General features: G+C 31.7%; 1 protein-coding gene across 1 annotated transcript in view; it reads left to right on the plus strand.

Annotated features, from left to right (window-relative positions):
• Positions 1-13,443, plus strand: part of LOC109593844 (uncharacterized) — a 31,457-nt gene extending 18,014 nt beyond the window's left edge. The window contains exons 38-70 of the mRNA XM_020008954.1: positions 415-786; positions 853-1,098; positions 1,146-2,771; positions 3,071-3,224; positions 3,365-3,633; positions 4,554-4,739; positions 4,985-5,338; positions 5,412-5,519; positions 5,574-5,678; positions 5,724-5,843; positions 5,898-6,007; positions 6,055-6,172; positions 6,218-6,375; positions 6,567-6,799; positions 6,847-6,986; positions 7,115-7,429; positions 7,497-7,625; positions 7,677-7,729; positions 7,916-8,253; positions 8,377-8,504; positions 8,566-8,702; positions 8,751-8,871; positions 9,019-9,155; positions 9,201-9,267; positions 9,936-10,052; positions 10,264-10,385; positions 11,412-11,584; positions 11,634-11,722; positions 11,778-11,869; positions 11,946-12,062; positions 12,398-12,567; positions 12,643-12,947; positions 13,102-13,443. Of these exons, the coding sequence (XP_019864513.1) occupies positions 415-786; positions 853-1,098; positions 1,146-2,771; positions 3,071-3,224; positions 3,365-3,633; positions 4,554-4,739; positions 4,985-5,338; positions 5,412-5,519; positions 5,574-5,678; positions 5,724-5,843; positions 5,898-6,007; positions 6,055-6,172; positions 6,218-6,375; positions 6,567-6,799; positions 6,847-6,986; positions 7,115-7,429; positions 7,497-7,625; positions 7,677-7,729; positions 7,916-8,253; positions 8,377-8,504; positions 8,566-8,702; positions 8,751-8,871; positions 9,019-9,155; positions 9,201-9,267; positions 9,936-10,052; positions 10,264-10,385; positions 11,412-11,584; positions 11,634-11,722; positions 11,778-11,869; positions 11,946-12,062; positions 12,398-12,567; positions 12,643-12,947; positions 13,102-13,245 (7,053 nt within the window). The 3' untranslated portion in view covers positions 13,246-13,443. The remainder of the gene's footprint in view (positions 1-414; positions 787-852; positions 1,099-1,145; positions 2,772-3,070; positions 3,225-3,364; positions 3,634-4,553; positions 4,740-4,984; positions 5,339-5,411; positions 5,520-5,573; positions 5,679-5,723; positions 5,844-5,897; positions 6,008-6,054; positions 6,173-6,217; positions 6,376-6,566; positions 6,800-6,846; positions 6,987-7,114; positions 7,430-7,496; positions 7,626-7,676; positions 7,730-7,915; positions 8,254-8,376; positions 8,505-8,565; positions 8,703-8,750; positions 8,872-9,018; positions 9,156-9,200; positions 9,268-9,935; positions 10,053-10,263; positions 10,386-11,411; positions 11,585-11,633; positions 11,723-11,777; positions 11,870-11,945; positions 12,063-12,397; positions 12,568-12,642; positions 12,948-13,101) is intronic.
• The last annotated feature ends 1,106 nt before the right edge of the window (positions 13,444-14,549 follow it).

Below are 14,549 nucleotides of genomic sequence, written 5' to 3' on the forward strand. Positions count from 1 at the left end.
TGTTGGCTTTTGATAAAGTGTGCTAAGTAAACTGAACAGCATGCTTCATTTGCTGACAAAAGAGCATATACATGGCATTTGGAGCAACTCTGGAATTTATTTTCATCAAATCAGCTCAAAATTTTTATGCATCATAAATGCATGTAAGGAAGTTTAAGACAAGTGAATTGTCACTTAAATGATATTTATGTTATTATGTGGTTGACTAATTTGAAATAGCAACAGAATTACTAGTAGCTACAATTGCAGTGTTACTAAGTAAGTCTTGTTACCCTGTCCCTGTGACAATTGTTAAGCTTGGGGTGTTAGTGCATGTACTCCTGTACCTTGCCATCTTTTGTGTTTTTAATTGTTATTGTGTTATATTAATTTTGTTGGCTGTTCATATTATTATCATTCCTATTTTATTAAAAGCTGTACACTTCCACTGCCATACGACACTCTGTCACACAAGGGCACACCGTTCTTATTTATCAAGCTGAAGAAATACAAGAATGCTTTTATGATCTATTCAATCAGAACTTTACATGCATCAAGAATACTCTTAATAATGAGGAAATGGTTTTTCACTGTAATGTAGCTATTGGTTCTGTCATGAAGCCAACTCGTGTGAGTCCTTGTTTTAACTGTGCCATGGTCATAAGTCAGTCCGAGGTTCAACATACTGAGAGACCTTTCCTCAATCGGTTCGAAAAATTCTCCTTAAGTCATAAAGTATTACTGAAGGAAGCTTTATCAATCCACTGTCAGAATATTAGAATCCTTTTTGACATTGTCACAAAAGATGTAAGTTAATTGATTTGATGACAGAAAAATGTGCATTAACTTTGATATAATCTTTTTTATTATTAGATAATTGAGTTTGTTCAGAAATGTAGTGAATCTAGTTTTTATGGTTTCACCGATCAAACAATTGATTCTTTGTTGCTATCACTTGTCTCATATCATGGATTTGAGGATAGTTATGACACAAATTTTAGTGAAACAGCAATTCCCTGTTGTTACAGCAAGAATTGTCAATGTGATACAAATGAAGGATTTTTTATTAGAAAAGTTGTTGCCCTATTTTCAGATATATTTAACATTTCATTATCATTGGTTAGTAATTTTGATACCTCTATCATTATAATAAATTTTCTTATTAGGGAGACTGTGAAGAATTCTGTGAAGTTATTAAGCACATGATGCTTCGAAATGATGATAGAATTGTAAGCTATTTTGATGCTGAATTCGACCAAGATAAAATGGCAACTTCTTTAAAAAAAGATATTGAGAAGGTCTCTTCTGCAAATTTGTTATCAATCGAAAGTTTCCCTCTATCTTTATTGAGAAAATTAATCGTTATGCATCTTACCAATCAACTCCTCCATTTAATGACACCAGAGGCACTTGTAATACACAGCAGAAGAATAGAGCCATATTATAAAATTTGTTATCTCAACCATCAGCATCACTTCTCACTACCAAATATTGTTCAATCTCAGTTAAATCTATTAAAAGATCGTAATGTAGTAAAAAAGTTCCTTTGTTACACACGTACCTCTCCAGCACTACTTGAGCTGTTATCAGCACATTCTTCTTGTTCTTTTAAGACAGAAAAGGAGCGGAAAGTGTTGGAGGAATTTTTTACGTTGGATTCAAAATTGTTTCATACTTACATTATTACCAAGTCAACTAGTCAAGAAAAATTAAATATTGTCCTCAGCCAGTTTTTTAGACACGATTTCCAAGTTCTTCTTCTTTGGGGTGACATGAATAATCTTAGCAAAGATACTGTAAACCATACTAGACTACTTATTGAGGAAGCAGAGCGCATGTTGCAGAGTCTTAAAATAGGTAAACTTGTTTTTCTCATACTTCATTTCCCTTCTAACATGTTTTACTCTCACTGCTATCCATCAATATTTCTCAAAGGCTGGAGACACATTTATATGGACATGATTGGACAGACAGAAACAAATACAAGCACAAATGTGGAGGAGTGGCTCAGGATATGTCTCTTGCCTAGTCAAAAATGTTGGGCTTACACTGAAACTAAATCGATTAGCTTCATTCCAGACAAAGTATTGACAATGTGGATTGAGAAATGGCTTCCTATGATCTCAAGTACCATCACTATTCAAGAGACTAAGGGTTTCCCAGGTGCTCGAAGTGCCAAGGACTGCTGGAGTCAAATGTTGTTTGAATTTAAAGTGGAAAAAGTGATAAGGAGAAGATTTAACAATTATTGGCAGAAGCGCACAATGTATGATTTATCACTTCAGGCAGCAAATTATGCCATGACTTACCAATCAACTCGTACCCTTTCCAGTACAATAGAGGCCAGCATACAATCAAATTTTAAGAACTTTGTTCTTTATTTTCTATCACTCATCAACCAAAATATGGCCATGCACACTGTGCTTCTAAAGACAGAAGAAAATCCAAAAAAATCAGATGACATTGGCAAACCCTTCTTATGCATGCTCTCATCTCTTCATCTCCCAGAATCTCTTGAGGAGATTAAATTGGGACTAGCTATACTGAAACATCAGAGCAGTTCTTCCAGTGATAGAGCAGTGTTTGTGCCTCAATTTTGTTTTTTTCCTGTTGTATTTGAGTACATTGAAGTGCTTGTTAACAAGGCATTACACCTAATACATGCACCTAAACCTCTTACATTAGTTGCCACGGAGGAATCAGAAATTGGGAGGAAGAGGTTAGGAAAAATTAAAAGTTTTGATCAGGAACAGAATGTGGTTGAGGATAAGATAGCAGAATTACTAAGGCAGGTCAGTATTATATTAAATAATTTCTATTCTTCTTCAAGCATTATGTTTCTGTTATTGTTGCAAATCATGAATTTGCCTGACACTTGTAACTTCAGAATATAGGAATTCTGTATGCTAGTGCCCTATTTATGTGCTAACTTGTGAAATTATTTTTTATGTTGCTATGTTGTAGTACAACTAAAGCATAAAGCTAATAGCTATATATGCAATACCATGCATACAGCATTTCAGTCCACACATGTATTTGCAAAAGGAGTTCACTTTATCCAGATATATTATTTGATATGAGTTATTATTAGGAAAATGATACAGTCATCAAAGTTGTTCTTGATTTGCTGAAAGATGAGTCTCTTTGGTCTGACTATTTTTCTGATGCTATAACAAAACGACTTGATCGAACTCTTGGAACTTTTTCCGAAGTCTACCTAAAGCAGCACTTATCAAAAGAAGCAGGTTAGATAAACTGCTCATCAGTCTTCTTTTTTGTGTTGCTTTGTGTCAATGTTATGCGATCTGTATTAGAGCAAATTGTAGATTAAAATCATCATTTTTCTCCTCTATTTTAACTTGGTTTTTATATTTATTCCTTTCAGATAATGTTCCATTGAAGCTAGCAATGTTGCACTATCACTTAAGGGTCTCATGGTTAGATGCAAACTCTCTTTCCTTATTAAGAATACTTGATGACTGTGCACAAAATGCTCCAGACAAACTATCAGCAAATGTGAAACTTGTGGAAGAGCCAGATGTGATTGAGCATATTATTGTGTTGCTTTTTACTTGTCTTACAAACTGCTGTACTGGTTGTACAGACACCTGCATGGATTCTGTTAATAAGCTTGGAAGTTTGTTTTACAAAATGGTAAGAAATAATTTATTTGCACTGCAAACTAGAAAGAGGCAAGGGTTAGTAACTTTTAATGGGTCACACACCTATAGTCTAAGCTTAATTGTGCTTTATTAAAAATGCTTAACACTTGGTAACCTGTGTAATGACTAGCTGCCTGTGAAGGCTGTGGAAAAGAGGGCGAATAAATACAGGCTTTATTTAGCCTAATTAAGAGAAAAGTTTATGAAAAACTAAAAAGTCTCTCCTATCCATTTTTGATGAAATAATAGTGTTGTGACGAATGACATAACGTTATATATAGCTGTTATTTTGCAGAAAAGGTTGAAATTTTGGCAAACTTTCTAGTTTATATTGTAAATTGGTTGATTGTCAATAGTTTTATAAAAAAATTAGGTTTTATTTGCTACCTATTTACCCATTATATTAATATAAGTAAAATAAAATAAAAGCAATTCTAAATTTAGCATGCATGCCACAATTGCTATGCAAAAATTACCATCATACAAAATAAACCAAATTTACAGTGTAATTGTTAAAAGTAGCAGGTTTTGTTTTAGCAAAAAGCTATTGAAATGCTAAATTGTCAAATTTTTCCTCCTACACTAAACTACAAGCAATTTTCACCACAACTCTAAAAAGATTCATTTTCTACTGAAGGACATGTATGAATTTGCTGCCACTCAACCCTGTTCTTGATGTCCAGGCAGAGCCTGATGCTTGCATAGGATGGAGAGTTAAAGAGGTATACAGGTTTTTTTTGAGCAAAATAGTAGAACTGATATTCCAGGCTCCACTTACATGACTTTTAACATCACCCTTAACCCTGTTTATTGTTGGATTCCATTTTTAAAATGGCATTTACCAAATTTTGCCTTGCTAATAAATTATATTAAACTACTATTAATCTAGACTGCTATACTTATTTTTTACAGATGAACTTGTTCAAAGTTGAATCTATTAGCAGCTTTTCAGCTCCACTGAAAAATAAATGGATTTTTTTGTCTGTTGTTTTCAAACTCAACCAGTTAATGACAGTTGATGAGACTCTTGTTTTCCAATGTACTATTGATCAGTTTATACTGGAGTTACTAAGAACTTTGTCATCAGCTATAAATTCTGTAAGGGTCTGAAAAAATTTTGTATTTTAAAGGTATTGTATAAGCTTTAATTAATTATTTTTAATGATTATTGTAATGCCAATAGTGGATTTATAATGCGTGAGTAATGCTGTGTAGCCACAAAGTTTCAAGTCAATATATTATGTGAATGAATTGAGCATTTTGTACAAGTACATGCAATTGATTTAGAAATTGAGTGAATATGCAGTGGCTTGTTGTAATTTTTTATTGTTTTGTTAATATAGGAAACTGTTATTAATTGTACTGCTTTAACTGATACAACAGTTGATATTGCTTTCAAACAAGGAACTGTAATTGAAATGCTGAGCATGATTTCTCCTCCATCAAACGAGTTTTATGCTATCATAGAAATGATCTTTGATCACTACATTACATTTTACTCTAAAGAAATCACTGAGGATTCAGCAACTTCCATGTTTAAACTAATTGGTTTGATTGTTAATAAACTCATTTTGCAAGAAATGGATGAAACTTTAGCTAAATACAGATATCATTTCTCCCAACTACTCATTAGTAATGACAACAATGATGATTCTAGTGAAGATACTCTAAACCCTCTTCTCTTGTTTAATATCAATGTAAGCCAAATCTATCGAAAGAGACTGGTATGCATGTTTGTGCAAGTGGTTTTTATGCATTTTTATTGTATAGATGCGTACTGGTTTGTTTAAAGCTATTGAGCAAGAAGTCAACATAACCGAACCTTTGGTGTATGTCCCAACATATTTTAAGTATTGTTCAAAACTGATTGATTCTAATGTAAAGTAACAAAATTTAATAATCATTTTATCTGTATTGTATTAATTATGTTAGTCACAGTTATTGCATATTCTCTGTGATATGTACTTTGAGGTGACTAGACAATATTTGCAAGGAAAATGTCATACATTCTTAGAACTGATATCTTTCTATGAGAAGGTATAATAATAATATTAAAATTCATAATTATTTTTAATATGATAGGTCAGTGCTTGCTCTAATGAAAGTCCAATGGCTGTCGCAATTGAAAAACAAGCCATTGTTCATGTAATCATCAAGTCCTTTGCAGCCACCCTCTTGAAAGATGAAAATGAAAGACAAGTGGTACATAGATTAAATTATTATTGACCTACATACCACTATTTTTTTTTACAATAGTTAGCTGACTGTTGTGACAGGTTGAACCAAATTATTATAGAGAGTAATGTTGTTGAGATCAATGCAGAAAATGTGGTAATATGTGGTAATGGACTTGTCTTATTAATGAGGTAACATCTGAGCACATAATAATGATTTTCATATTATTTTAAAATAGGCTGCTTAGTGCTTGTAGGAGTGAGAAAGTGCTGTGGAGTATGATGGTGACACAGTTTCAATCTAATCTTTGTGATTATGACATTTTGCATCCAATAAACAAAATCCTTAGTCAAAAGGTATTTTACAATTGTACATACTACTTGTTACATTTAAATATTTAGGAATATTCTCCAGATCAATTCACTCTTTTGTTGTACATAAAACAAACTATTCCAAGCAGACACCAGTTATATTCTCGAATACATGATTTAATTCAAAGGATAATAAGGACTAGTGGACAGAGGGGAGTTGATGAACTGATGGCTATTGCTCTAAAATGGTAGGCATGTTGTTAAGATTGTGATAATGAGTATAATTAAATCTGGGCTAACACTTTTCAGGGAAATAAAAATGATTTGTTAAAAGTTATCATTAAGTATTCATGATTCAAATTACATACAGAATTTATTATTGTGGTTTTATTCAAGTTTTACAACTTTATATCAATTGATTTTCAATTTATTTTAATAGCTACAGTAACAAGAATGCAATTGAGAAAACTAATTGGACATTCAATATGTCTATCTTCATTTCAGTTTATGAGACTATGTTTTTAAATAAATATTCAAGAAGAGCTGAAGTTGTTCAACAGGCTTTAGATGAAAAAATTGGACAGTATGTTGATGAACTCTTTCTCAAATTTATGAAATGGCTGTTAGATCAAAAAGATTCGCCAGATAAACTTCAAGACTTTTTTGTCAGAAGTAAAAGAAATATTAAATTTTTCTGCTTGATTTTAATTTTATTTTAGATGAAAGGGACAAAGAACATGTTGAATGTATCATGAATTTGGCAACTGTTTTATTTGGTGATGAAGAAAATTCTTGTCATGCCTGGGAACATCTTTTCTCAGTTCAAACTATTGCTTTAGGTTTTGTTCCAGGAACTATGGTATGCTACATAGCTTTTAGGTCACACAATGTACTGGTCTTGCCCCACCCCTTTAAGAAGGGACAGAGCAAGACTAACAATGTACCAATAATTATAATTTTGTTTCTTCTTTTTAAAAACAAATATAGGTAACTGGAACATCTGATTCCGGATATTTGGATGTTGTCTGTACATCTGACAAAACACTTTGTTTTACAAAAAGAAAAAGTTTGACATGGTACTCATTGATATTCACTCAGTGGATGAACTATGGACTGCTCTGTCTCTCATTTGCTGTGATGCCATCCAACGTCGAGAACTTTATTTTTAAACAAGCACCTGATGTCATTTCAAAGTGTATTGAACGCTCAAAAGAATTGTGGGAAATGTTAATGACTGAATTTAACCTAACACATGAAGAGAGGAAAAAACTTGTCTCCCGTGGAGTTCAGAATTTATATCAGGTATAACTAGGAAAAAATAACAATAAGAAAGGTTCTGAATTTATCTGAATTATGTTCATGTACATAGGTATTGAATTTTGGTAGGCTAAAAATAGCCTGGGAATGTCTCAAAGAGACTCCAAATGAAGAAAATCTTTCTAAATATGAGTGCATTCTACATGACGAAGTCTTTTTACCTGCATTTAAAGCAGTAAAAGTATACAATATCTATTGTAATGCAAAAAGTTTTTGTTTGTTAATATTTTAGAATGATAAGAAAAAGTTTTCTATGTTTGGAAATACTTTAGGTGATCAAATGAGGTAATTATATAATCTTGTTAGGATTTGTATGAAGTAATAGCTAATTTTGGGGTTGCATGGGCATTGTCTACTTTTGTGTACACTAAAAGTGCCATAAATTCATCTTTACTTATTATAATGCAATATTTTTGTCAGTTTGCATTATTTGAACTATCTGACTTACTGATCTTATTTTTGTAAATATAGGGAACTGTATGTTTTTGTTCCAGAGTTAAACATTTGTCCTTCTGACTTGTGTAGTGGATTCTTACTCACTATCTTCTTCTCAAAGAACCTCTATAACAAAAAATGCTCCTTTTATGTCTTATATCAATTTTTGATTAAGCGCCCAGCACTGAATATAGGTGCTCATCTTCTTCCTTGTTTGATAGATTTCTACAACTGGATACACTCTCAAGCCTCATATAAAGTCACATTAGAAGTAGCCAAAGAAACTTCAGCACGGCAGATTTTAACATCAATACTCCAACAGTACTTTCCTGAACAAGAGGAAAAAAGATTGAATCAATTGGACAAAATAAATGGTTTCTGATATTATCATGTACATTTATTCTGCAGACACATACACAATCGCTAAATACTATAGTACTATTTTTATATTAATAAGTTCATTCTTATGTCATATATTTATCATTTTCCATTCCTAGAAATGTATGAACGCTATGTAGAAACTAGTGGAACAAAACCAGTAGAATTTAGTACTGGAATTAGTTTTTTTGATGTGGTATCAACTAATGATGGAATGGATGCATTACTGAATATAATACTACACATTGTAAAGACATTACTACTAATAATTAATATTATCTTTTAATCATCATATTTGTTTTGTTTAGATTGACGGTTATAATTATTTTTTTGAAATGGTCCATAGTCACCAATCTACCAGTCATTTTCTAAAGTACAAGTCAGTATACAAAATATCAATGTCTGAGATTACATATGATACTTGTTCATTTGGAACTTCGGAAAAGTACATTTATAATTGATGTGCTACTGCTTCTATTCTCTTTTGTTGCAGTTGTTATGATGTTAGTGATATAGAGCCAATACTGAAGAAGTATCATTCATTTAATGTTGGATTTAAATTGTATGACCTATATCAATTTGATGAGTCTATACTGCTTAATACTGTACCCCAGGTATGCACATTATTATGATAATTATTATCTAACAGAATGCATTTTTGAAACAGTTGTATTGAGTAAAAATTGGTTTTTAATAATTACTACAATTAATTTGAGAAACCTTCTTTTAAACCTACTAATTATTATTATTTCTGTTTTTAGATATATCATCTTGGCAATATTCAAGATGAAATAGTTCAAAAATTCATTGTTCATAAGCACCTTGTCAGTAAAGAAAATTTTTCAAAAGTGTTTTCTTTTAGTGAATGTTCAACATGTGAAGATGTTCCCCGAGGATTGTGAGTGATGCATTATTGTTTGGTAATGATGTATTTCCTATATAGGTTTATTACAGCTACTTATGGATACAATGAAACTATTAAAATTCTAAGTAACTATCCTTCATTCATTGTAAGTATGATACATATTGATTAATGCATCATTTTGTGTCCTATTATGGGTCAATGGGCAAAGTATAACATATATAGGAGTGAAAAGACCACAAAACTATAGTCAATTTTTACCCAGAGCACCAATATTTTAATTTTTTGCTCTGTTACCCACTTTCACCACTTTATTACTTTATGCTATAAAACCTTATCAGCCCTGGGAAAACTAATTGGAGCAGCCTAAACTGCTAAGCAATGATATCTTTGAGTAGCTATTTCGTCAGTAATTTTCCCAGCTTTTGGTATTATGAATATTTTCTCAGAGCAATTTTACTGATGAAATAACATTGCTGTCATAGTGTTTGATTTAAAAAGTTTACACAATATAAAGTTTTGATTGGGATTAGCTCAAGCTAGCTTCTATACTCAACAATAGAAAACCTGAATAGAAATACCTGAGCTATAAACATGCTATTGACTGCATGATTTTTAAATTCAATTTTATTGAAACTTACTGCGCCAGATACTTTTGAGAATGTTTAACAATAAAAACATATTGATTTTCTTGTGACATTTGCCATTCTTGGTAAGTGCATTGCTCAGAAATAAGCAGCCCTGGCTTATTTCACACCCTGCTCACTATAGTAGTGTAATGAGTATATACTATTAAATATGACTTATTCACCATAGAAAACTCTAACATGGAAGGAACAAAATGAACTTGAGAATCTGTTTCATTCTCTCCCTTACGATAGTCTTTTAAATGTATGTGGTGGTCTCTGTTTGGTATTAAAAGTGTTACTGGAGGTAATGTGAGACTGTATACACACTATATGCATTATGGGATTTTAAAAATTAAATTTTGTGAATTTCCTGAATCAGAAAAATTAAAATTGTCTCTATAATTGCCCACTTTATAAAAATAAGAAATTAAATATATTTATACGTGAACCTAGATTTACAATATATTGAAACCAATATTTGTTATGTTACTAAACTGTATTTATGTTTCATACAGAAAGTTGTAGGACAAAAAAGATTTGAGATATCCTCATTGACAATAAGAATGTTCTGCTTAGAGTCCAATATTGATTTGAATGATGTTGGCATTGCACTGTGTTCATCTGATTGTATAACTGGGTAAGCATCAATCTTTTGTTAGTAAATATTAGAGATGTACCAATAAACAGATCAGCTTGTCAAATATTGACTTATTGACCATTTTTATGGTTTTTTCCATGCATATAGCCAATTATGACAACACATGGCTATGTGCTTGAAAAAAAGGTTAATTTTTTAATTGTCATATAAAATAATGATTCTAAAACTAGGACTATTGAGGATTCTAAATATAAAAATCACACTCTACTACAGCATTTCGGTATAGTGCTTATTGTCAATGAATAATTTTAAAAGTTACTTCAAACTTGGTATACAATAGTACAGGTTACTAATCGTTGGAAAAAATTCTTATATTGTATAGAAAAATTTGAGATGATTTTGATCAAAATTAGATTTTTATGAATTTATTAGTGATTCATAAATATTATTAGGCCAAATGACCATTATTATGAAGTACAGAGCCTTTGGCAAAATTTCATCAAAAATAGAAAAAAATTTACAATTTTATGTATTTTTTTCTGATGTACTTTATAATGTTGTGTAGAAAGTCTGTTTTCAATCAAAATTGAATATCTTATGATTATTTACTTGGTCAAAAATCAGGCCAGGAACTAAGGCCCTATGCTCAAATTTTGCCTAAATCAAAGAGAAGAGAATTTTCTATTTCTAGTTTTATATTCTTTTCCTGGTACTTATGTTGTGTATCAAGTTTAAGCTGATTCCAATTGTAATGGGGGTGAATCCTACTTAGTAACGCTACCGCGTTACTAATTAGATTTTCATAAATTTTTAGAGTTACTCGATAAGTCATGTATTATTAGCTCTTTGTGGGAAACCCTGCACTGTGCATGTATAGATCTGTGCCTTTTTGAGAAAGAATAATATCAGATCAGTTATCAGTGTTGTCTAGTATTAGCTATGGTAATATCAGTTATTAGAATATCAGCAAGAGTAGATAATTAGTTATCTACTTATGATATCAGTAAAAAGCCATTTTTGTGCATCTCTAGTAAACATAATTATTTCTTTTAACCTATTATTAAGGCTTTCAAAAGATCAGTACAATCATGTTTGTGAAACTCCAGTGTCATATGTTAAAGCAATGTCTGAATTATTTCATGAATGGGTCAAAATTGGTTTTTATGACTTTTGGCATCTTCCATACTGTCTGAAAGTAAAGTTAAACAAAGAGATTGCGGAGAAAATTGAAAGTGAAGGTATACATTTATAGACACACAGTTTCAAAATTTTGTAATTTTTTGACAGATGAGGATACTATACGAAGCACAATGCATCAATTATTTTCTCTGGAGCAACTGATATGTAAAAAATCCACAAAAAGCTATACTACTAAAGTATTGTTGTCCATATTGTCGGCAGTACTTATTGTTGTTATCACTGTGTGAATAGATTTCTGATGTGGAGAAAGATAAGAAACTTGATTCATACCTTTTTTCCTTGCCAATAAAATATTATGTGTATTTGCAGCTGGCATTGAGAAGGTAAATTCCTTATATTTCTAAAAAAAATAATTATGTGTGCCATAAAATTATGTACATGAATACATGATTTTAATAGGAGGCTATTAAAACTGCTAGAAATGAAACAGAAAGAGCTGCACTATGAAAATATGAAAGAGCAAGTAGAAAAGGCAAAAGTTAGATCTCATCCTTCTCCAACTCCAACTCAATTAAGGTTTGTTTGTGCTATAGTTGATCGTTTTTTATGTCATAAAGCTGTCCTGTCCAAAATTTGTCCTTGGTTAGGATTTCTTATTATAAGTTTTGTTGTTGGGGTTTAATATTTCAATTGGGTTTTGTTTTTAGCTTTTAAGAACCAAATTTAGTCAATGGGGCCAATATACTGTAAGGAAAAATAATGCAAACAATGCTTTTTGTTGCGGTACCAAATTTTTGGTCTCGCCAGCAATTAGCATTGACGAGGACTATGTAGCTAAGTGTATAGTTCATTCATTCATTCCATCCAAGAAGTAACTCTCACTGTGTTTCATGACACATTATTATTTGCAGAAAGATGGCATCTGTTAATGAAGTTTTGCCAATGAACGCAAGTAACTATGGAGAGTCAAAAGCAAGTTTTGGCAATGATAAAGCCAACTCTGGTAGCGATAAAGCAGCCACTCCTGATACTACCACTGTAAACAATCAAAATGCAATGTCAGCTTCTTACTTGACTGCAGGTAAAAATAGTCAGTTTAATATTCAATTATGCTTTTGAATTTTATTAATTAAAGCATTAATTTTATTTATTGCAGGTGGAGATTTATTGGAAGCAGCTAGTAATCTCTCCGTAGGAGACGTTGCTAATTTGTTGCAAAGAATAGGATTACAGAAAAGCTCAGAAGTTGTACTTGAGAACTCTTATGATGGTGCATTATTATACTCGCATTTGACATCGGGCGAAGAATTAGACCCTGAGGAATTAGGAATGAATGATAAAATAGATGAACTGAGGTTTCGGGTTGTATTTAAAAGAGTTTTAGAAGGAAAGGAACCAGAACACCCATTTTCATCTCAAAAATTAAAGGAGTTTCTTAGCAATCTTGGTCAATTTGTCAAGGTAGGACATAAATACATGTCACTCAAAAGTTTAGCAGGTCGATTAGCATTAATTTCATAAAAATTGCTTTATTTTCTGAATACCAGTGTATCTTTCAAATTTTTTTTCAGCAAAATACTGTTGTTGGTCAATATTATCTTTTTTATATTTTTAGATAGGACAACTCGTTGAAGAAAGGATGATTGATGGAGAAATGCTGCTTTTTGCTAATAATGAAATATTTCGTAATCTTGGAATCAAATCTTTAAGTACAAGTCGAATTAAGAGGGAGCTTCAAAACAAATTAAAAGATTTCTAAAGAATAGGTTTTTTCTTTATTTGTGTGTTAGAATTTATATTGTTAAGGTGCTGGATTACATTTTTTACTCATTCTTTTTATAGAAATAATTAGTGTTTATTATTAGCTTTTGTGAAACTAATAAATGTTATTTTTGCTTATAATTGTTTAGCTTAATTTATCCAGTATTCTAATTTTCTGTTAGAACATGTATTATCAGAAAAATTGCATAAATGGAGAATTCTTTCCTGGCAATTTTGAAAAAAATACGATGGATCAGGGTTTGTTACACAGCTTGATAAAGTACCATAGATCAGGGTTTTCCATACAAAGCTCTATACTGAACAAGGTAAACAGCATACTTCATGAGTTATGAGCTTACACTGGAAAACTGTGATTGTTGCACTTCCATCTAGATGTATACAATAAATTATACACTTGATCATGTAATGTGACTATTTCCCCGTGTTTGTATTGAGTCATTCTGCTCACATTGGCTGTGTATGCAAGGATCCTATGAAATTCATGTACGTGTAGTGTAGTAGTAGTGCACTATAATAACAATTTTTATAAAAAATTATGTTCCCAATTACAAATAAGAGTACATGTGTACTCTTAGTAATTGTAAATCAGCTTTTCATTACAATTGTAATTATAACTGACCCCAGGTCTGGTATACACTCTCTGATTAAAAAATACTAAAGGCCTTTTCACACTGGCACAGTTTTCAAAGCGCTTTGATGCGCTTTGTTGATACAGCTGAAATAATGCGCATTGATCGTGTTCACACTAACAGCTGAATTATGTATCATTTTGTGTTCTTGTTGCCATTGGTTTACATTGATCGAAGCGCATCACTTCACATGCATCAATCCACCTCTGGAGGGTTGTCCCTAAAAAGCGGACCGGACCGGACCAACGGACCCGAAAAGACTAATTTACGGACCGAGCGATGGACCCGATACAAACTAATTTATGGACCCGACCAAGGGACCCGAAAAGACTAAAGTACGGACCCCGCGTTAATGACCACGGACCTGACCGACCTAGAGCATAGATATCTATGCTAGCATCAGTATTTATGATGCTAGCAAACTCCATGATGGCCTAGACAACATACAGAACTTCAGTGACAAATATAATTTTTTATCAATAGAGATAGATCTACTATCAGTTGAGTAATAATACAATGCAGTGAGGCCGTAGTTTATTGATAAAGTCTGTAATATCAACTTGAATTAATTTTACACTTGTTCAAAACTAATAATAATATTATATCTAGTAGACTATAATAATCAATTGTTATATTCATGCATCAGCAATTT

The sequence above is a fragment of the Amphimedon queenslandica genome, unplaced genomic scaffold, assembly GCF_000090795.2.
Source record: "Amphimedon queenslandica unplaced genomic scaffold, v1.1 AMPQUscaffold_13503, whole genome shotgun sequence".
NCBI lineage: Eukaryota > Metazoa > Porifera > Demospongiae > Haplosclerida > Niphatidae > Amphimedon > Amphimedon queenslandica.